Source organism: Electrona antarctica (genome assembly GCF_951216825.1).
Source record: "Electrona antarctica genome assembly, chromosome: 4".
Classification (NCBI taxonomy): domain Eukaryota; kingdom Metazoa; phylum Chordata; class Actinopteri; order Myctophiformes; family Myctophidae; genus Electrona; species Electrona antarctica.
Window position 1 is genome coordinate 55542655 of NC_136809.1, and position 18201 is coordinate 55560855.

Consider the following 18201-nt stretch of genomic DNA (forward strand, 5'->3'; position numbering starts at 1 on the left):
CACACACACACACACACACACACACACACACAGGCTGTATCATTATCATATACAACTGCCCTGGAGTCATCAATGTAAGGAGAGAGGCGCACACACACACACACACACACACACACACACATGCTTTATCATTATCATATACAACTGCCCTGGAGTCATCAATGTAAGGAGAGAGACGCGCGCGCGCACACACACACACACACCAGTGTTGTTTTCGTCGACTACCTTTTTCCACTGACTAACTGGAAACTAAGACTAAATATGCTGACAATTTCGTCAACAAATACAAACTAGACTAAAATGTTAGGAAGGGACTATAGTGGACAAGAGGTCCAGTATAAGTCATTTTACACTTGTTTGCATGCTGAAAATAGCAGATCTACAAGCTCACAACGCGTCGCAGTTGTGAGCTTGTGAAAAAAAACAGTCATTACGACGGCATCAAGGCCCTAAACACATTTTGCTCGACTAAATCAACTGTAGTTTTAGTCGACTAAAACTAACTAACTAAAACTAAATGAAAACTTTTCGAAAGACTAGAACTAAAATCTAAATGTGCTGCCAAAAACACTGACACACACACACACACACAGTGGCAGCGGTGGCCGAACGGATTGCGGAGTCTTGATACCGGAAGGTCGCCAGTTCGAATCAGCGGTCCGACACGTTAAAATTACCACCGCTGAAGTGCCCTTGAACAAGGCATTGAACCACTACCATGAAATGTTCTATGAGCAGGGCCTGGCTGGAAACAAGTTCTTGAGCTTAGCCCAGATACCCTGGGTAAATATAGTAACTTTGCTTAACTTACACACAATGGTCCTCATTCACAACGGCGTTTACGCTCATAAAGTGACGTTACGTGAGCGGAGCGTGAGCGGACAGGCATTTACGTGGAGCACAGCAGCATGCTGCCGCTGAACAGTCCAATCTGGGTGAAATTCACATTGGAAAATGAATATAACGGCGCGGTGAGCCCGGACAGGACAGGACAGATGATTTCTATGGTTCACAGACATGCCGGTCTGACAGACAGACAGCAGTCACCAGGGCTAATTAGCCCTATCAAAAAAATAGAAGTCCACATTATTGCATCAGCGCGTGCAATTCGGCCAGTCATAGTTTTAAGCCAGTGCACCTTAATTAATTATAATATGGGGAACTTATAGCTAGGCTGTAGGCTACTACATTGATAGATCTCGATGAGATCAATCAAGTTTGGTGCCAAATGTCCCGCGAATCATTTTAATATGACGACATCATGAAATGAACCTGCACTTAGGCTGACAAAGAGGATCTGACAAAGAGGAGGCTACCCGCCGTGGTTGAAAATTTAAATAGCTATAGGCCTATGCCTACGTGTCCATGATCAGAACAAATCCATTCTCCACATGGCATTCAGACAGATGACAGTGAGATGATATTAATCTATTCCCCGCATGAATCAATGCAGCTCTGATAAAAACAAGTATCGGATATCTATTTTACCTCTGAAGGCGAGTGTGCAATTGTTTTTTTTTTTTTTTATAACCCTGGAGTGCATTCATCAGTAAGGGCTTTTATCATTGCCGAGTTGTAATATAGCATTTGGTCGTGTGGTGAACAGTAGGCTACAAATTAACTTCTTTCTCATTATGTGAAAGTAACTGTAACATCAGTTAACTTATTAACGTTCTGACATTTAACAAGGAGTGAAGCAATGCGTGCCAAGTTGGCAAGTTTTGTTTATAATTATATACAAAACTCGCGCTGTTTGCTTGAAGATCTGTCCGTGCAGAGACCCGCCTGTCAAAATTAACTGCTCTACAAGCTTATCGCGGCTGTTGTATATAATTTAAAGCCCGGTGCAGGCTATGATGACGTATTTCGATATTTCCTGTTGCCTTATATGGTGTGGGATGGGCGTGGATGTTCCTTCTAACCAGGCGACACCAGGCGAATCGCTTGGGGAAAATGCGGAAAGGCTACACTCTGCGATCCGCACAAATGAAGTGATTACACCAGCTTCCCTGAATAAGACGGGAGCAAATCGCAGCGTGATCGGACAGAGAAATACGATGATATTTAGTATCTGTATACGCTTCCGTTACACTCTGTTGTATTTCTCCTTTGTGAATGAGGACCAATGGCTGCATCACATCTTACAACTGCCCAGGAGTCATCAATGTCAAGAAAGACGCAATGCATAGATTCAATTTCGGAGATATGTTGCCAGTGGTTGTTTTTGAAAGCACATTTTGATTTTAGTTTTAGTCATAGTCTCTTGAATAGTGTTTAATTTAGTTTTAAGTCACCTGGAATGTTTTAGTGTTAGTCTAGTTTTAGTCGACTAAATGTCACAAGAGTTTAGTCGACTAAATCTACAGTTGATTTAGTCGACTAAAATGTATTTCGGCGGGCCTCGATGCTGTCATAAAGGCTGATTTTCTTTTCTTTACACTTGCTGAAAATAGCCGATCTACAAGCTCACAACGTGTCACATTCTGAGCTTGTATATTTGTCTTTTACTTATACTGGATATCTTCTCCACTAGTCCCTAGCTAACATTTTAGTGTATTTGTTTGTCGACAAAATTGTTTACTTTATATCCATAAAAACCTGCTCTATCCACATGTTTCACACAGATTTTGCTAAATATTTACTGTATCGATTTTAACCCATTTAGGCCTGACGTCAAAATTTAAAAAATGTCTTCTAAATCATGACAGATAGCCTACCTATGTTTCTGTATCAGTGGTGTTCAATATTTCATGTCAAAGACCCCAAAAATTAAATGTATATATATATTTTTATTCTGAAAATATTTTGTTCCAGGGAGGGACCCCCCAGAAGCAAAGATTTGAGTTAAAAACGTTCGTTCTGAAAAAATATATATTTCCAAATTTGCGCCACATTATCACGATTTTTCAAAAAATAGCAGACCTACAAGCTCGTAGCGCGGCACTCGGTGACGCGCAATGAGCTTGTAGATCTGCTATTTTTCAATGGCTAAATTATAACTATGTTTAAAACACTAAAAGGGGTTCCCGCCCAAAATGGGTTAAATAATTGAATCGTATCGCCCATAATGAACCAACATCGTCCATGTATCGTCAACCATGTATCGTGATGCGTATCGTAGCGCTGTTAACACGTCTTTGGTATTACCGCACGGGCAGAGCCCAAGACGTCTGTGGACGTCTTTGGAAAACAAATATATATATCTTTTTTTTTAATAAAAAAAATCAAAACAATTTTTTTTTTTTAATACATGGTGCCAAAGTTTGTTTTCGCCATTGAGAATGCATTTGGCGTTTAAATGAAATAACTCGGAAACTATAAAACATTTCAAAGTAAAAAGTTCCAGCATGTGTCTCCACAGTCGGCTGAATTATGTGAAAAATGTGAATGGACTTTCTAGGTGAAAGTGATTTTTGGGCAGTTTTGCGTGGGCTCTCAATGTGTTAACATGTATCGTTACCACCCCTGCTAGTAACTGCAGTTATTTCTGTGAAATGCTTTTTTTTCTTTGCAGCCTGGGGAATGTAAGATTGGGATCATGCCTGGCCACATTCACAAGAAGGGCAGAATCGGTAAGGTTTTGATGAATCGTGTGTATGGAAATGTGAAAGTATTCAGAGGCCCAATAACCTGAAAAGGAAACCAGTTCTACATTTATATATATATATATGCGAGCATGTTTCCTAGACTAGCTCATTCAGGACGGGAACCCGTTTTGGTGTTGAAAGCATTATGTTGTACTTTTTGCTATTGAAAAATAGCAGATCTACAAGCTCATAGCGCGGCACCGAGTGCCGCGCTACGAGCTTGTAGATCTGCGTTTTTTTTGGAAAAATCGTATGTGCCTGTGTGAAATGTGCACCAAACCTTTGAATATATATTCTTTTAACTCAAATCTTTGCTTCTAAGGGGGGTTCCTGGAACAACAACCTTGACATGAAATATTGAGCACCACTGATACAGAAACATAAGGTTTTTCAGAAAACTGTCAGAATTTAGATTATTTTTTTTAAATTTCGATGTCATGCCTAAATGTGCTAGAGGTAGAAGAAGTTCCGTAGATGGATAAAATGTGTCACTCACTCCCCATGAGCCTCGGGTGAATGAACAAAAATAAAATGGCATTTACAGCCACAGAGACCTACACGAGACGAGACACATTAAAATATACAATTTCAAGTCCTTTTTATAGAACGGAACAAAGGGAAACAAAACGACTTGTTGACCCATTTAGACCAGAGGACGATTCTACAAATGCCTTCTAAATCCTGACAGTTTTCTGAAAAACCCATGTTTCTATGTCATTTTCATGTCAAGGACCCCCAAAAATATATGTAATTGGCTGCTGACTCCCATCTGAAAATGTTGTTCCAGGGACCCCCCCCCCCCCCCATTAGCATTAGCTCTGAAAGAAAGTAGCAGATCTAAAAATAGCAGATCTACAAGCTCGTAGCGCGTTATGAGCTTGTAGATCTGCTATTTTTCAATAGTTAAAAGTATAAAATAATGGTTAAAACACAAAGGGGTTCCCGTCCAGAATGGGTTAAAACACTAGTCAAAAAATTAACGGCAAAAAAGGTTAATTTGAATTAAATTAGGAATGCAAGTCTGAATACCGGTATGTGGGTTGGTCAACGTAAAAGTGGTTAAGCGTGTCCGTCTTGAACCAGTTCTATTTCCCGAATAAACAGAAATGCCAATACTGGTGACTAATGCTTTAACCCATTCTGGGCGGGAACCCCTTTTGGTGTTTTAACTAAGCATTATGTTATACTTTAGCTATTGAAAAATAGCAGATCTACAAGCTCATAGCGCGCCACCGAGTGGCGCGCTACGAGCTTGTAGGTCTGCTATTTTTGAAAAATCGTGAAAATGTGGCACAAATCTTTGAATATATATATTCTTTCAGAAGACTTGTTTTTTTCAGGCCTTAATTACCATTTGACATGTTGCTACTGTTACTACGGTGCTGGTAATCTCAGATCGCAAAAAAACATAAATATAACCGTTCCACCAAAAGTCACTACATAGCAGGCTGAAAGAAAAATAGTGATTCCATACCAATAAATCACCCTGTAGCAGCAGCCCACAATAGCCAATGAAAACTTCTATTACCCAGCGTATAGCTCAAAGCTCAGAGAGTGTGTGTGTGTGTGTGTGTGTGTGTGTGTGTGTGTGTGTGTGTGTGTGTGTGTGTGTGTGTGTGTGTGTGTGTGTGTGTGTGTGTGTGTGTGTGTGTGTGTGTGTGTGTGTGTGTGTGTGTGTGTGTGTGTGTGTGTGTGTGTGTGTGTGTGTGTGTGTGTGTGTGTGTGTGTGTGTGTACTGTATGTATATCAATCACAATATTTGTATTACTCACAGTACAAGGTTGATTTATCCCATTTAGGCCTGACGTCAAAGTCTTGAAAGAATATATATTCAATGATTTGTGACCACACGCGATATAGAGCCTGCCATCGCGGGGGTGGCAATTGTTGAGGACAGCTGAAAGACTATTTTCTTTGTCCTTTTTTATTTTTCTGTCTAAAATAATCTGAAGCTATATTATTATTCATGTCATGTTAGAGCAGGTCTGTAATAAATGTCAGAGCTGATATCGACATATAAATATGAAATAAATGCTTAAACATGTCACTATGTCTAATGTTATAACCATTGGGTTAACCAATGCTAACTAGACATACGGCTTCCCTGCTATAGTATGCAAATTCCGCTAAAATCCGCCTTTTTGTACACAATCGTTTTGGAAGATAATACTAGTCTTTTACTAACTGGCTAACAGAAATAGCACAGAAATAAGTATTAACAACGATATTTTGTAAAAAGTGTGTTTATTTTGGTCCGCCTAAAGCTAATTCATGCTAATGTTCCAGCTGGGGGCACTGTTGACCACAACAATGGAAAATGCGGAAATGGCTTCCTATTTCCAATAGCAGAAGAAGAAGACTCGAATGAATGTATTGTAAACATTGTAACATTATGTCACCATAACGTGGTTATTATTAGTTGCTTTGGAATGTACCTGCCATGAAAATTAAGGTCATAATAACGCAGATCGCATCGATATGTAATATAGCGCGATAATGTACTTGTTTTAGCTTACAGGATTGATATCAATATATTAGCTAAATGTAGCTAACGGCTATCATTGTGGGGTTGCCAGTTTCTGCGAGAGAAATAAGCAACCCGGTATATGAAAACAAGCCCAAAATAAGCGAAAATAGCGGATCTACATGCATACAAACAACACAAATCTTGTGTCTGGCATAAATTATTTTCAGATGGGGGTCTGCAGACAAATAATAATAATAACAGGCTAATGAAACAGAGGAATTAAGAGAAGAGCCAAGAGGGCACAATTTGTGCTGGGAGGGTTTGAGAGCAAACTGTCCTGTTGTCTGTTGGTTACTGTTTTTTTATTTTTTTATTTATTGCATTCATATAGCTCTTTTATTTGTACTCATCTGGAACATTTACATAGGCCTAATTTATCTGCCACTGTTATTTTCCCTTTTTCATACTACAAAAGGCCAAATAAATACAGTAGCCTATTTTAAAAAGGAGAGATAACAGGCAAACGATCAAGATAACAACATTCTCTAATTGTGTAGACTTATTGTAAATTAAGTAATGCAGATGTTTAACAATTATGTATATCTTGAGAGTGTAAAATGAAACAAAATGGACCTTTTTAAGGTTTCTTTTTACACTTGATAGTTAAAGATCTAATAAGGGTCCACTTGGTTACCAACTCTCCATAATCAACTACACTTTAAAAACAAGCCCAAATAATCAACTACACTTTATTTTTGTCAAATACATTTTTATTAACAGGTTATAAATTATTATAAAATTGGTACAGTAGGCCTATGCATTATTTTTCTTTAGAAACAAGGCCAACTAATTATAATAAGCAGACATGGCAACACTGCTGGTTGACTAATGGAGAAATGAAGGGAAAACAGCGCCCCCTAAAGTCACAGATCACTGAACTAAAGCTTAGAAGTCCATTTTCTCTGCTTGGTCTTTTTTCCACTACTCCTGCAAGACATTTTTCTATAAGCCATATCTCCAAACCTGGTGGGTCAAACTGAACAACCAATATGTCAATTTGAAGCTATGATTCCCTGCTTTCACATGACATGAAAAAACGGAAATTCAAAAAAATCCAATGGCAGCCCCTCGGTCAAATCTGGTCACATTTGTGCCGCATTTTCACGATTTTTCAAAAATAGCAGACCTACAAGCTCGTAGCGCGCCACTCGGTGGCGCGCTATGAGCTTGTAGATCTGCTATTTTTCCAATAGCTAAAGTATAACATAACGCTTAGTTTAAAACACCAAAAAGGGGTTCCCGTCCAGACTGGGTTATACGTTGAATATTTGATGATGGAGGCCGGTTTGGGAAATGGCCGTGGATTCAAGGTTAACCCTTTAAGACCTGATTCTACAAATGTCCTCTACTGTAAATCATGACATTTCTGTGTTCTGTTTCTATGTCGGTGGTGCTCAAAGTATTTCATGTCCAGGATCCCAAACATTTGCCCCCCCCCCCCCCCATCTGAAAATACAGTATGTAGTTCCAGGGACCTCCCCAGAAGCAAAGATATGAGTTAAAAACATGCGCTGTGAAAGTATATATATTCAAAGATTTGCACCACATTTAAAAAAAAATTACAAGCTTGTAGCGTGGCACTCGGTGCCGCGCTACAAGCTTGTAGATCTGCTATTTTTCAACAGCTAAAGTTTAAAATAATGGTTAAAGTGGTTTAAAAAAAACGAAGGTCGATACAGATGCGTTCTCAGATCCAAACGGGTTAAGCTGCGCGGAATTGGTGTGAACGCTGGCAAGTGTTGCTACTGAAACGTTTCCCCCCGTGTAGTAGAGGACCTGGCTAAGATATGTATGAACGTCATTTAGGAGAGAATATCTCAACTGTTCTTGGCTAATATGACCAGCCGCGAACAACTTGGGAACTATGGCTAATTCTCTATCCGGGACGAAATACCTGCAAATGACCACACCCTATGTAAAAGGACCGCTAGTTGAAACATGGCTCTAACTTCTAAACCGTTGGAGTAGAGCTACAGATTTTCTGAGATGCTCAAAATGTTCAGAATACTCATGTTTGAATACTCAATAGACCATATGCACACGGCGGTCATCTTTCCACAAGTTAATGGCAGGGTGGAAACTAGCCACAATTTGCCATTGACCGCCCATACATCTAAACAGACAAAGTCCTCTAATTGTATGAAATTATGTCAAACTCACCAACATTGCAGCTGTACGAAAAGCTTTAATTATCCTCTTTCTATCTGCAAAGTGTTTGTTTCATAAAAATCCATGGTAGAGATGTTACGTGTTATGTTATGTCAAGAAATTCCTTGCAGGTGATTTTTTTCCACGCGCTACGTCCAACCAGGGAAACTCCCCCCTGTCAGGTGTAAAAGGAGCAACTTGGACACTCAGGCATGAAGGAAGCATGAGTTCAAGTCCGTTGCTCTCCCCATGTCCCCCATATATGGGGACTAGGTTGGCGGAGGGTGTGTAGAGCCCAGGATCACATTAGATAATTGACACAGGGGTGAAAAATGGGTTACAAAATCATGGGATAAAAATTATATATAAAAAAAAAAGAAGCTTGCTGCATAGCAACAGTTGCTAAAGTATTTGGATTGGCATTGGACAATCGCTTTTTGGGGTGGGATTTAGCGAAAAGGCTAATTACATTTCCGCTTGTGTGTGTTTTTTTTTCTTCTTAGGCATCGTGTCCAGGTCGGGCACGCTCACATATGAAGCGGTGCACCAGACTACACAAGTTGGCCTCGGCCAGTCACTCTGCATCGGTAAGCTTTGTGTGTTAACCCATTTAGGCCTGACGTCGACATAAAATAAATGTCTTCTTAATCCTGACAGTTTTATTAAAAACCCATGTTTCTATGTCGGTTGTTCTCAAACATATTCATGTCAAGGACCCTGGAACAACATGTTTTCAAAGATCTGCAAAGATTTGAGTTAAAAACTCGTTCTGAAAGAACATATATTCAAAGATTTCAGGCACATTTTCACGATTTTTCAAAAATAGCAGATCTACAAGCTCGTAGCGCGCCACTCGGTGGCGCGCTATGAGCTTGTAGATCTGCTGTTTTTCAACAGCTAAAGCATAACATAATGCTTTAAAACACAAAGGGGTTCCTGCTCAAAATGGGTTAACCGCCATCCGTTTTAATGAATTTACTTCACACTAGACTGCAACACGGAATGCAACATTTCTTTGATCCAACCATAGCAATTATTTCTCAGCGTTTCTCATGTTAATGTTGATTTATTGCCTGAGAAAACGCAGAGTACACAATATGCAAATTCAGCTTTAAAAAAAAAAAGTGTATTGTAAAACGTTTTTTTTTAATTTTTTATCAGTAAAGTACTCAAAATAATGTAAATAATGATATAGCAACTGCTGTTATTTTTCTTGCAGACATGTATGATTTGTGTAACTATGTTCTGCATTCTGATGGATATTTGGAAAAAAATTACGTAACACTTGAACGTACAGTAATTTTGTGAACCCCTCATAAAACTGGTATTTATATACATATACAGTCTCTGGGATAATTGACAAACATCACCAAAATGTAATAGATTGTAAAGCCAAACAGCTTTTAGATTTTAGGAGCAAGCTCACAATGTGTCGCAGCGCGACAAGTTGTCCTGCTCGTAGATCTGCACATTTCAGAGCACAACCAAACACAGAATGACTTGTCTTTTTAGTTCTATACTGGATCTCTTCTGCCTAACATTTTAGTCTAGTTTTTATTCGTTTATGAAATTGTCAATATATTTAGTCTTAACCCATTTTGGGTTTTAAGGTTATTTTGGTGTTAGCATTACGTTATGCTTTAGCTATTGAAAAACAGCAGATCTACAAGCTCATAGCGCGCCGAGTGGCGTGCTACGAGCTTGTAGGTCTGCTATTTTTAGAAAAAATCGAAGAACGACTGACACAGAAACATAGCTTTTTCAGAAAACTGTCAGGATGTAGAAGACATCTTTAGAATCTTATCTCAGGTCAAAATGGGTTAATAGCTTAGTTTTTATTTAGTTTTCGCTGCTGGAAAAAAAAAGGTAGTCGACTGACATTTTTTCTTATGGCTTTTAGTCGATGAAATGGAACATCCGATGATGTTTTGTGTCTTCTTTCAGGCATCGGTGGCGACCCGTTCAACGGAACGGACTTCATCGACTGTCTGGAGGTGTTCCTGCAGGACCCGAAGACGGAGGGAATCATCCTGATCGGCGAGATCGGAGGCAACGCGGAGGAGAGCGCAGCCGATTACCTCAAACAGCACAACACGGTAAGGAGGGGGACACAAAACCAGCACATTATAGAATGTAGTAGGGGTGGGACGATATGGGTTCCTCACGATACGATATATATCACGATATTAGGCCCTCAATAACGATAATATCACGATATTCGATATATTGCGATATATCGATATATTGTATGAAATTTCATCAACGATATATCACGATATCTGCAACTACAAAATACTTGGAACTGAAAAAATGCAGCATTTTGTATTCCCACAAAGCTGTTTGGAGACTTTGGACAAATCACCATCCAGTAATTCAGTACTTCTGGTTGCTGTGGAATCTGAGTGGGATTTGCTTTATTTTAGCTGTCATTTCCTCCTTTTCAAAAAATGTTGTTCATCACTTCATTATGAACAACATTTCAAATTTCAAAAAAAAAAAAAGAAAATATATCGATATTTTAATAATCAATATCGATTATTTATCGCGGGAGGACGTATCGATATATATCGCCATATCGATATTTCAGCACACCCCTAGAATGTAGGCAACTGGTTGGAATAACGTGTTCCTTCCACGCGCTACGTCCAACCAGGGAAACTCCCCCCCCCCCCCCCCCCCCCCCCCCCCCGTCAGGTGTAAAGGAGCAACTTGGACACTCAGGCATGAAGGAAGCATGAGTTCAAGTCCGTTGCTCTCCCCATGTCCCCCATATATGGGGACTAGGTTGGCGGAGGGTGTGTAGAGCCCAGGATCACATTAGATCATTGACACAGGGGTGAAAAATGGGTTACGAAATCGTGGGATAAAAATTATACAAAAAAAAAAAGAATGTAGGCATTTAGCAGACTCTCTTAACCCATTTAGACCTGACATCGAAATAAAAAAAAAAGTCTTCTGAAAGAATATTATATTCAAAGATAGCAGACCTACAAGCTCGTAGCGCGCCACTCGGTGGCACGCTACGAGCTTGTAGGTCTGCTATTTTTCAATAGCTAAAGCATAACATAATGCTTAGTTAAAACACCAAAAGGGGTTCCCGTCCAGAATGGGTTAAAGCCATTTAGACCTTCAAAAAAAGTGTCTTCTAATCCTAACAGTTTTCTGAAAAAACCTATGTTTCTATAGCAGTGGTGCTCAATAGTTCATGTCAAGGAATGATATGTAAATATGCCTCCGCCCCCCCCCCCCCCCCCCCCATCTAAAAATATGTTGTTCCAGGGACCTCCCCCCCAGAAGCAAAGATTTGAGTTAAAATGTTCACTCTGTAATATATATATATATTTTCAAAGATTTGAGGCACATTTTCACCATTTAAAAAAAAATAGCAGACCTACAAGTTCATAGTGCGGCACTCAGTGCCGCGCTATGAGCTTGTAGATCTGCTATTTTTCAACAGCTAAAGCATAACATGCTTAAAACAAAACAACAAAAATGGGTTAACACGAGTGCCGGGATTTCTTTCAAAATAGGAGCTCAGGGTGCCGGGGCAGATATGACAGATTTTTACTTGACTCTGAAAGCCCTTCCGTTTTCCTACAAAAACATGTTCCGTCTTCACCCTCACGATGTCGCATCTAAAGTCTCTCTAGAAGCGTTGATATTCCAAAACGAGAGGTTTGTTGAAGTCCGAAATGAAGTACAGAAGTATCATGGCCGTTTTGGTCAAAACCACGTAGGGCTCCCTAGATTAGGAGATGCGAGGAATTCTTTCTGAGCCGTAAACGGGGAAGTGAACGACAGCGCGCTGCATGCGCGAAGGAGCGAGGAAGGAGTATGGTGCAGAAGGAGAGGCCAACCCAAAAATAAATATTTTTTTTTGTTTATCAATAAAAATGTGATGTGCCTCCACGTCATCTGGACCCCTCGGTTGGATTAGATATGACGTTTCTAGACATCCGACCTACGGTCTAAATGTGTTAACCCATTTAGGCCTGACGTCGAAATAAAAAAACGTTCGCTCTGAAAGAATATATATTCAAAGATTTGTGCCGCATTTTTACGATTTTTCAAAAATAGCAGATCTACAAGCTCGTAGCGCGCCACAGAGTGGCGCGCTACGAGCTTGTAGGTCTGCTATTTTTCAATAGCTAAAGTATAACATAATGCTTAGTTGAAACACCAAAAGGGGTTCCCGCCCAGAATGTGTTAATCCAGAGCGATTTACAGTAAGTAAGAACAAAAACATGGTAATGCATCATTAAAAAAAAACACACCCGTGTGAAGTGAGGGGCGCTTCTAATCATCGTACATCATCAGCAATAACGGTGGTCCCTTATTGGCCAATGGTTCCCACCGACATACATATGACCGATTTGCTCAGGCACATATGACGTAAATTCTCTGGTCAATGGCATTTTAACCCATTTAGGCCTGACGTCGACATTTCAAAAAATGTCTTCTAAATCATGACAATACCTGAAATACCTATGTTTCTACCCATGTTTCCAAAATTTGCGCCACATTTTCACGATTAAAACAAAAATAGCAGACCTGCAAGCTCATAGCGCACCACCGAGTGGTGTGCTACGAGCTTGTAGATCTGCTATTTTTCAATAGCTAAATCATAACGCAATGTTTAAAACACCAAAAGCGGTTCCCGTCTAAAATGGGTTAATGTTTGTTCAGACAACGCGGAAATTATTGCGATTCATCTAAAAATAGGTGTGATCAGGCGAGTATGTATTACTTGTGACAGAAAAAGGCCTATACCTGGCTTGCTCTCTGTGAGGGAGTGGACCATCCGAACAGGGAGATTCACTGGCTTTATTCGAGATGTGTGAGAGATTGGTCACGCTGGTGATTTGTAAACATCCTTTTCTGATGCCGATTTCACATTTGGGGTGAAGCGAGCTGTGAAAGAAAGTCGTCTTTTTTTTGGAGGACTGTGTGGGTGGATTATATAGTTAACCCATTTAGGCCTGACGTCAAAATTAAAAAATATATTTTTAAAATGTATTTTCTTCTGAAAAACCTCATTTTTGAGTGGTGTAAACCACTCCTACAACTGGCTTTGTTAGTCTGTCTGTTTGTCTGCGCAAAAAATGAGCATGGTTGCTACGGTCACCCAGTTCACCCGGGTGTGATTTCATTACGTCAGACATTACGTCAGACCACAGCTGTTCAAGCTATATAAGACCTTACACCACTCAGTTCACACGGGTGTGATTTTTTTCTATATCAGTGGTTCTCAATATTTCTTGTCAAGGACCCCACAAATTATATGTAATATGCTGCCGACCCCCATCTGAAAATATGATGTTCCAGGGACCCTCCCATAAGCAAAGATTTGAGTTAAAAACTTTCACTCTGAAAAAATATATATTCAAAGATTTGCGCCACATTTTCACGATTTTTCAAAAATAGCAGATCTACAAGCTCGTAGCGCGCCACTGAGTGGCGCGCTACGAGCTTGTAGATCTGCTATTTTTCAATAGCTAAAGTATAACATAATGCTTAGTTAAAACACCAAAAGGGGTTCCCGCCCAGAATGGGTTAAGACGCAAAATAACTTTCAAGTGGTGCTTCCTCACTTGAATAGACCTCTGTAGGATTTCGCTTGCTCGGAGATGAGTTTTTCCCTCTCTCTTTCCTTTTTTTTCCTTTTCTGAGTGAGTGTGTTTGTCGAAGGTGCTCTGGAGCTGAGAAATGGATTTGATTTGCTTCCTGGCTGCTCTAATGCATGCAAATCTCTCCACGGTGTCTCAAAAGAATAACTCCTCTCTCTCAAAGTACAACCTCTCCCCTCCCCGCTTCGCCCCAACCACCCACCCACCCAATCACCCCGAGTGTTGACGACCAGAGACCATTGGCGCGAGACACCGACATGCATGGGGAAAAAAGACCATGGGGCGTGACTGAACACATTGATCTTCCACTTGTGAAGTTGATTTTCGTGTAGTGCACGGCACACACACAATAGTTTAGTTAAGCCTTTTTTAAATGGATCGGGGCCAGCCACAAAATAAGCTATTGTGTGATAGAACCTTGCCTAATTCTCCAAGACATTTGTTTTATTAACCCATTTTGGGCGGGAACCCCTTTTGGTGTTTTAAACATTATGTTATAATTTAGCTATTGAAAAATAGCACATCTACAAGCTCGTAGCGCGCCACGGAGTGCCGCGCTACGAGCTTGTAGGTCTGCTATTTTTGAAAAATCGTGAAAATGTGGCGCAAATTTGGAATATATATTTTTTCAGAGCGAACGTTTTTAACTCAAATCTTTGCTTATAGGGGGTCCCTGGAACAACATATGTTCAGATGGGGGTCGGAGGCCAATTACATAATTTTTGGGGTCCTTGATATGAAATATTGAGCACGACTGAAACATGGGTACTTCAGAAAACTGGAGGATTTAGACAAGACATTTTTTTTTATTTCGACGTCAGGCCTAAATGGGTTAATGGTTCAAACTGACATCTCGTTCAGTTAAATATGTTTTATGGTATTTGCATTAAGTAAGACAGACGGGTAGTAATAGTTTAGTCTGGGACTGGGTTTGAGAATGAATGACCATTCTTGGTACGGCCACCCCACGCGGTATGGTGAAGAGTTGATTAACCCATTTTGACCTGAGATCAGATTCTAAAAATGTCTTCTACATCCTGACAGTTTTCTGAAAAAGCTATGTTTCTATGTCAGTGGTTCTTCGATTTTTCAAAAATAGCAGACCTACAAGCTCTTAGCGCGCCACTCGGTGGCGCGCTATGAGCTTGTAGATCTGCTATTTTTCAATAGCTAAAGCAGGGGTGCCCATTACGTCGATCGCGGTCGACCAGTCGATCGCAAGCGCTGCGCAGGTAGACCGCTTGGCCTTGCCATGAAAAAAAAAGAAGAAAAACAATCGCCTCGGGCAGGCGGCGGCGCGCCGGTGGCTTTGAAGGAGAACTTCGGGTCTGTTCTGTTGTTAAACAAACAAATTAAAAGGATATCTATCCAACACAGAGACTACCGTGGCGGCGCGGACCCCCACGCAGACTATCGCGGACCCCCACGGAGGTCGGCACGGACCCCCGCGGAGGTCGACGCGGACCCCCACGCAGACTATCGCGGACCTCCGCGGGGGTCCGCGCCGACCTCCGTGGGGGTCCGCGATAGTCTGCGTGGGGGTCCGCGCCGCCACGGTAGTCTCTGTGTGGTCTGTGCGGTAGCATCATGATGCCATCATCCATGCGTCACAACCAAAACAAACTAGGACTAGTTTTGACGGTTGCCACATTTCGTGACTGAGAGAGAAACAAGCAACCAGGTCTATGAAAATGTTAACAGGCCAGATCAAGTCAGAAAATCCGAAAAAGTCAGAAATTAAGTATCTTCTTTGCAATGCGGGGAAACTGAAAAGATAAATAAATAGAATTGATTTTGAAACCTAGATTTTGAAAGTCCTAATGCCTTAATGTTATTTATTTATTCGCCATATAGGTACATATTTTGAGTATTTTAAGCAAAGGGATAATTATCTTTTGGTTGGTAGATCACCTTGAGCTGGCAATTTTAAAAGTAGACCTCAAGTCAAAAAAGTGTGGGCACCCCTGAGCTAAAGCATAACATAATGCTAACACCAAAAGGGGTTCCCGTACAGAATGGGTTAAAGATTTGGGTCAGTGCTTTTCAACCAGTGGTCCTTGAGGGGGTTCCAGGTGGTCCCCCCCCCCCCAGCTAAATGATGGAGAGCATGGTAACCAAATGGACCAAAATGAGTTAACATTTTATTGTTTTGATTCTTTAGTCTACTCTGTCCTCCAGGGGGGGGGTCCTCATTCTTTTCTAAGAACAATTATTCAAAAAAGAAATAACCAGTAAAAGAAAAACCACACCTCCATGTATTAGAAGGACAATGTCAGTCGCCAGAAAAGAGATTCTGTCGTGGTTAAAATGGAGTTTGAAGTTACAATGTGGAATGAGTTTGTATAGGAAGAGGGTGGGGCAGCTAAAATTAATATTATATCTAAATACTGAATCGAGGTAGACGATGAGACGTTTATTTGAAAGTGTAATTTCCCTTTTAACACATTTTGGGCGGGAACCCCTTTTTGGTGTTTTAAAGCATTATGTTATACTTTAGCTATTGAAAAATAGCAGATCTACAAGTTCGGTGCCGCGCTATGAACTTGTAGGTCTGCTATTTTTGAAAAATCGCGAAAATGTGCCTCAAATCTTTGAATATATATTGTTAGAGTGAACATTTTAACTCAAATCTTTGCTTCTGGGGGAGGCCCCTGGAACAACATATTTTCAGATGGGGATCGGCGGCATATTACATATAGTTTTTGGGGTCCTTGACATGAAATATTGATCACCACTGATACAGAAACATGAGTTTTTCAGAAAAAAATACATTTTAAAAATATATTTTTTAAAATTTCGACATCAGGCCTAAATGGGTTAAGGTCCAATTCTTAATGAAATGCTGGCGTAAACAACGCCCACACCGTCTTGCAGCTTAGTGCCGCTTACCGCTGTTTTGCATTTGATTGCAATTATCCATGTGTCAAAATGTCAATTTTTATTAATGGTGGCTTTTTCACAGCACTATTTATTCATGTGCGTCTTTTGACACAGCCATGGAGAGTTTGAGAAGCCGGTGCCAAGGTGTTCCGTTGGCCTAGCAAACGCCTTGAAACTGTAAAGTGCCAAATTGAGTAATCAAAGGGCTAGTTTTTAGAGCCAAACATCTGCCATTTTGACGCTCCTTTTTGTTTGAAAATAATATTTTAACCCATTTTGGACTGAGGTCGATTAAATCCTAACATTTTTGAGAAAAACCCATGTTTCTATGTCGGTGGTGCTCAACCTTTTTCATGTCAAGGACCCCCAGAATTATCTCTATTGGGCCACGGACCCCCATCTCAAAATATGTAGTTCCAGGGACCCCCAGAAGCCAATATTGTAGTTAAAAATGTTCACTCTGAAATATATATTCAAAGATTTGCGCCACACTTTCACGACTTTTCAAAAATAGCAGACAAAAATGATATGCAACTAGCCCTTACCCGTTGTGAGATATTGCCCCCCGGGGGGGGGGGGGGGGGGGGGGGCGCGGCGCAGGGGGTACTGCGCCCTGGGTGCGTTTTCGTATTTTTAATTCACTAATACATTCATTATTCATTTATAATTTGTTAAATTGGAAAAAGGGCTTCGTTAAGACGTCCATATTATTATGGTCAATGCCTCTCGGTGGCGCGCTATGAGCTTGTAGATCTGCTATTTTTCAATAGCTACATTATAACATAATGTTTAAAACACCAAAAGGGGTTCCCGCCCAAAATGGGTTAACATGGCCGGGGAGGCAGTGGCCCAGGGGTAGAGTGGCCCCAAAAAAAACACCTGAGGTTGCCAGTTCGATACCTGTGGGCTCCCCCAGAGTCGGTGTCTAAGGCCCCATTTACACTGCCAGCCAAATCCAGCCTGAATCAGATCTGAGCCACATCCAGATTGGAATCTGATTTGTTTAAATGAGTCATGTGACCATTTAAACCAATCAGATTTCTACCCTGATGTGGCACAGATCTGATTCAGGCTAGATTTGTCTGCCAGTGTAAATGAGGCCAAAGTGTCCTTGAGCAAGATTCTGAAACCTAATTGCTCCTGATGTGCAGGTTGGTGCCTTGCATGGTTTCCTCCACCATCTGTGTGTGAACATGTGTGTGTGAATGTAATGCACAATCTATGTGAAGCGCTTTAGATAAAAGCGCTATATAAATGCACTATTTACCATTTAACACTAAGTGTTTATTTTTTTGCAATTGGGATCATTTGCATAGTTGGGAGACAATTTAGTCCCAAATATATGTGCATAATTACCTAATTTAAATGCACAGCACGAAGCGCGTTGGAGCAGTGAGACCCTGTTTGCTTGGCAGCGGGCTTAGCCGTGCAT

At 40.6% G+C, this 18201-nt stretch overlaps 1 protein-coding gene across 1 annotated transcript in view; it reads left to right on the forward strand.

The window, feature by feature from the left end:
- The window catches only part of suclg1 (succinate-CoA ligase GDP/ADP-forming subunit alph), a 39182-nt gene that overhangs the window by 9349 nt on the left and 11632 nt on the right, over positions 1 to 18201 (forward strand). The window contains exons 5-7 of the mRNA XM_079499410.1: positions 3515 to 3572; positions 8766 to 8849; positions 10207 to 10358. Coding sequence (XP_079355536.1) covers positions 3515 to 3572; positions 8766 to 8849; positions 10207 to 10358 — 294 coding nt within the window. The remainder of the gene's footprint in view (positions 1 to 3514; positions 3573 to 8765; positions 8850 to 10206; positions 10359 to 18201) is intronic.